Below are 1232 nucleotides of genomic sequence, written 5' to 3'. Positions count from 1 at the left end.
ATGCACTAAAATATCTCAACTAACACAAACGTGTCTTCTGAGTTTATTTGCCTAAATAAAAACCACTAACTCCTAAATAAAATGAAACTAACATAAACTTCCTAAATAAAAGGAAAACTTCAAACAGAATAAACTTTTTTAGAAAAGACCGATTCAACAACTATGACAGTAAGTTTCACTAATTTGCAACACTCCCCCTTAGTGCAAACTTAATGTCAACAACACAAAGAGCACTTCGAAACACTTCAAATTTTGCTTTGCCAAGTGCTTTGGTAAATATATCAGCAACTTGATCTTCAGTTCGTATTTTCTACAGCTGAATGTCCTGAGTCAAAACCTTTTCTCGAACGAAATGATAAAGTGTTTCAATGTGTTTTGTGCGGGCATGAAACACTCGATTTTCAGCAAGCTTAATTGCACTTTCATTATCGCAGTGAATAGGAACTGGATAATCCAAGACATAGAACGTTTCTTGAATAAGCCTCTTAAGCAAAATACACTCTTGAATGGCCATAGTAGCTGCTACATATTCAGCTTCACAACTTGAAAGAGCAACAATAGTTTTGTTTTTGCTGCACCATGAGACTGTTGTTGAACCTGTATTAAAACAATACCCTGTTGTGGAGTGCCTATCATTCACATCATCAGCCCAGTCTGCATCTACAAAACCAGTCAGAGAAAATGATGCATGATGCTTATACAATAACCCAAAATTCAGAGTGCTTTTTACATAGTGAAGAATCCTCTTTGCTGCAATTAAATGGCTCTCACGTGGTTTTTCCATAAACTGATAGATGACTCTTACAGAATATGAAATGTCAGGCTTTGTGATAGTTAAATAGAATAAACTACCAACAAGCTGTCGGAAAAGTGTTTCATCTTCCAATAGTTTTCCTTCATCTTTAGTTAACTTCAAGCAAGGTTCCATAGGAGTAGTCATTGCTTTTGAATCCCCCAAAACGATTCAGTAAACTTACTGCATATTCTCTTTGAGAGAGAAAATGTTCATCTGTGTAACACTCATAGCTCATATATGTCTCGTAATACGAGTCACAGATGTCACATCAACTCAACTGACATATTCTAAACTTAAATGCTTAAAAATTTTGTTTCATTAAATATTTTCTTTTTTAACTTTAAAAGCTTGTTCATTAATCATAAAAATTTATAAAACATCATTTGATCATTGAAAACTAATATGATTCCAGTCAGTAATTAGGCAGTTCAGTGTT

At 33.8% G+C, this 1232-nt stretch overlaps 1 protein-coding gene across 1 annotated transcript; it reads right to left on the bottom strand.

The window, feature by feature from the left end:
- Positions 1 to 310: 310 nt before the first annotated feature.
- On the bottom strand, positions 311 to 940 carry LOC120208504 (secreted RxLR effector protein 161-like). The gene has a single exon (XM_039207764.1). The coding sequence runs from the start codon at positions 938 to 940 to the stop codon at positions 311 to 313; it is 630 nt and encodes a 209-aa protein (XP_039063695.1).
- Between the last annotated feature and the right edge of the window lie 292 nt (positions 941 to 1232).

This window comes from Hibiscus syriacus, unplaced genomic scaffold (genome assembly GCF_006381635.1).
Source record: "Hibiscus syriacus cultivar Baekdansim isolate YM2019G1 unplaced genomic scaffold, ASM638163v2 tig00016563_pilon, whole genome shotgun sequence".
Classification (NCBI taxonomy): domain Eukaryota; kingdom Viridiplantae; phylum Streptophyta; class Magnoliopsida; order Malvales; family Malvaceae; genus Hibiscus; species Hibiscus syriacus.
Note: the sequence above shows the minus strand (reverse complement) of the source record. Positions and strands in the feature narration are given on the sequence as shown.

What these genes read in the sequence shown, in the direction of transcription:
- LOC120208504 (XM_039207764.1), bottom strand. Translation starts at nt 940, where the DNA reads ATGACTACTCCTATGGAACCTTGCTTGAAGTTAACTAAAGATGAAGGA.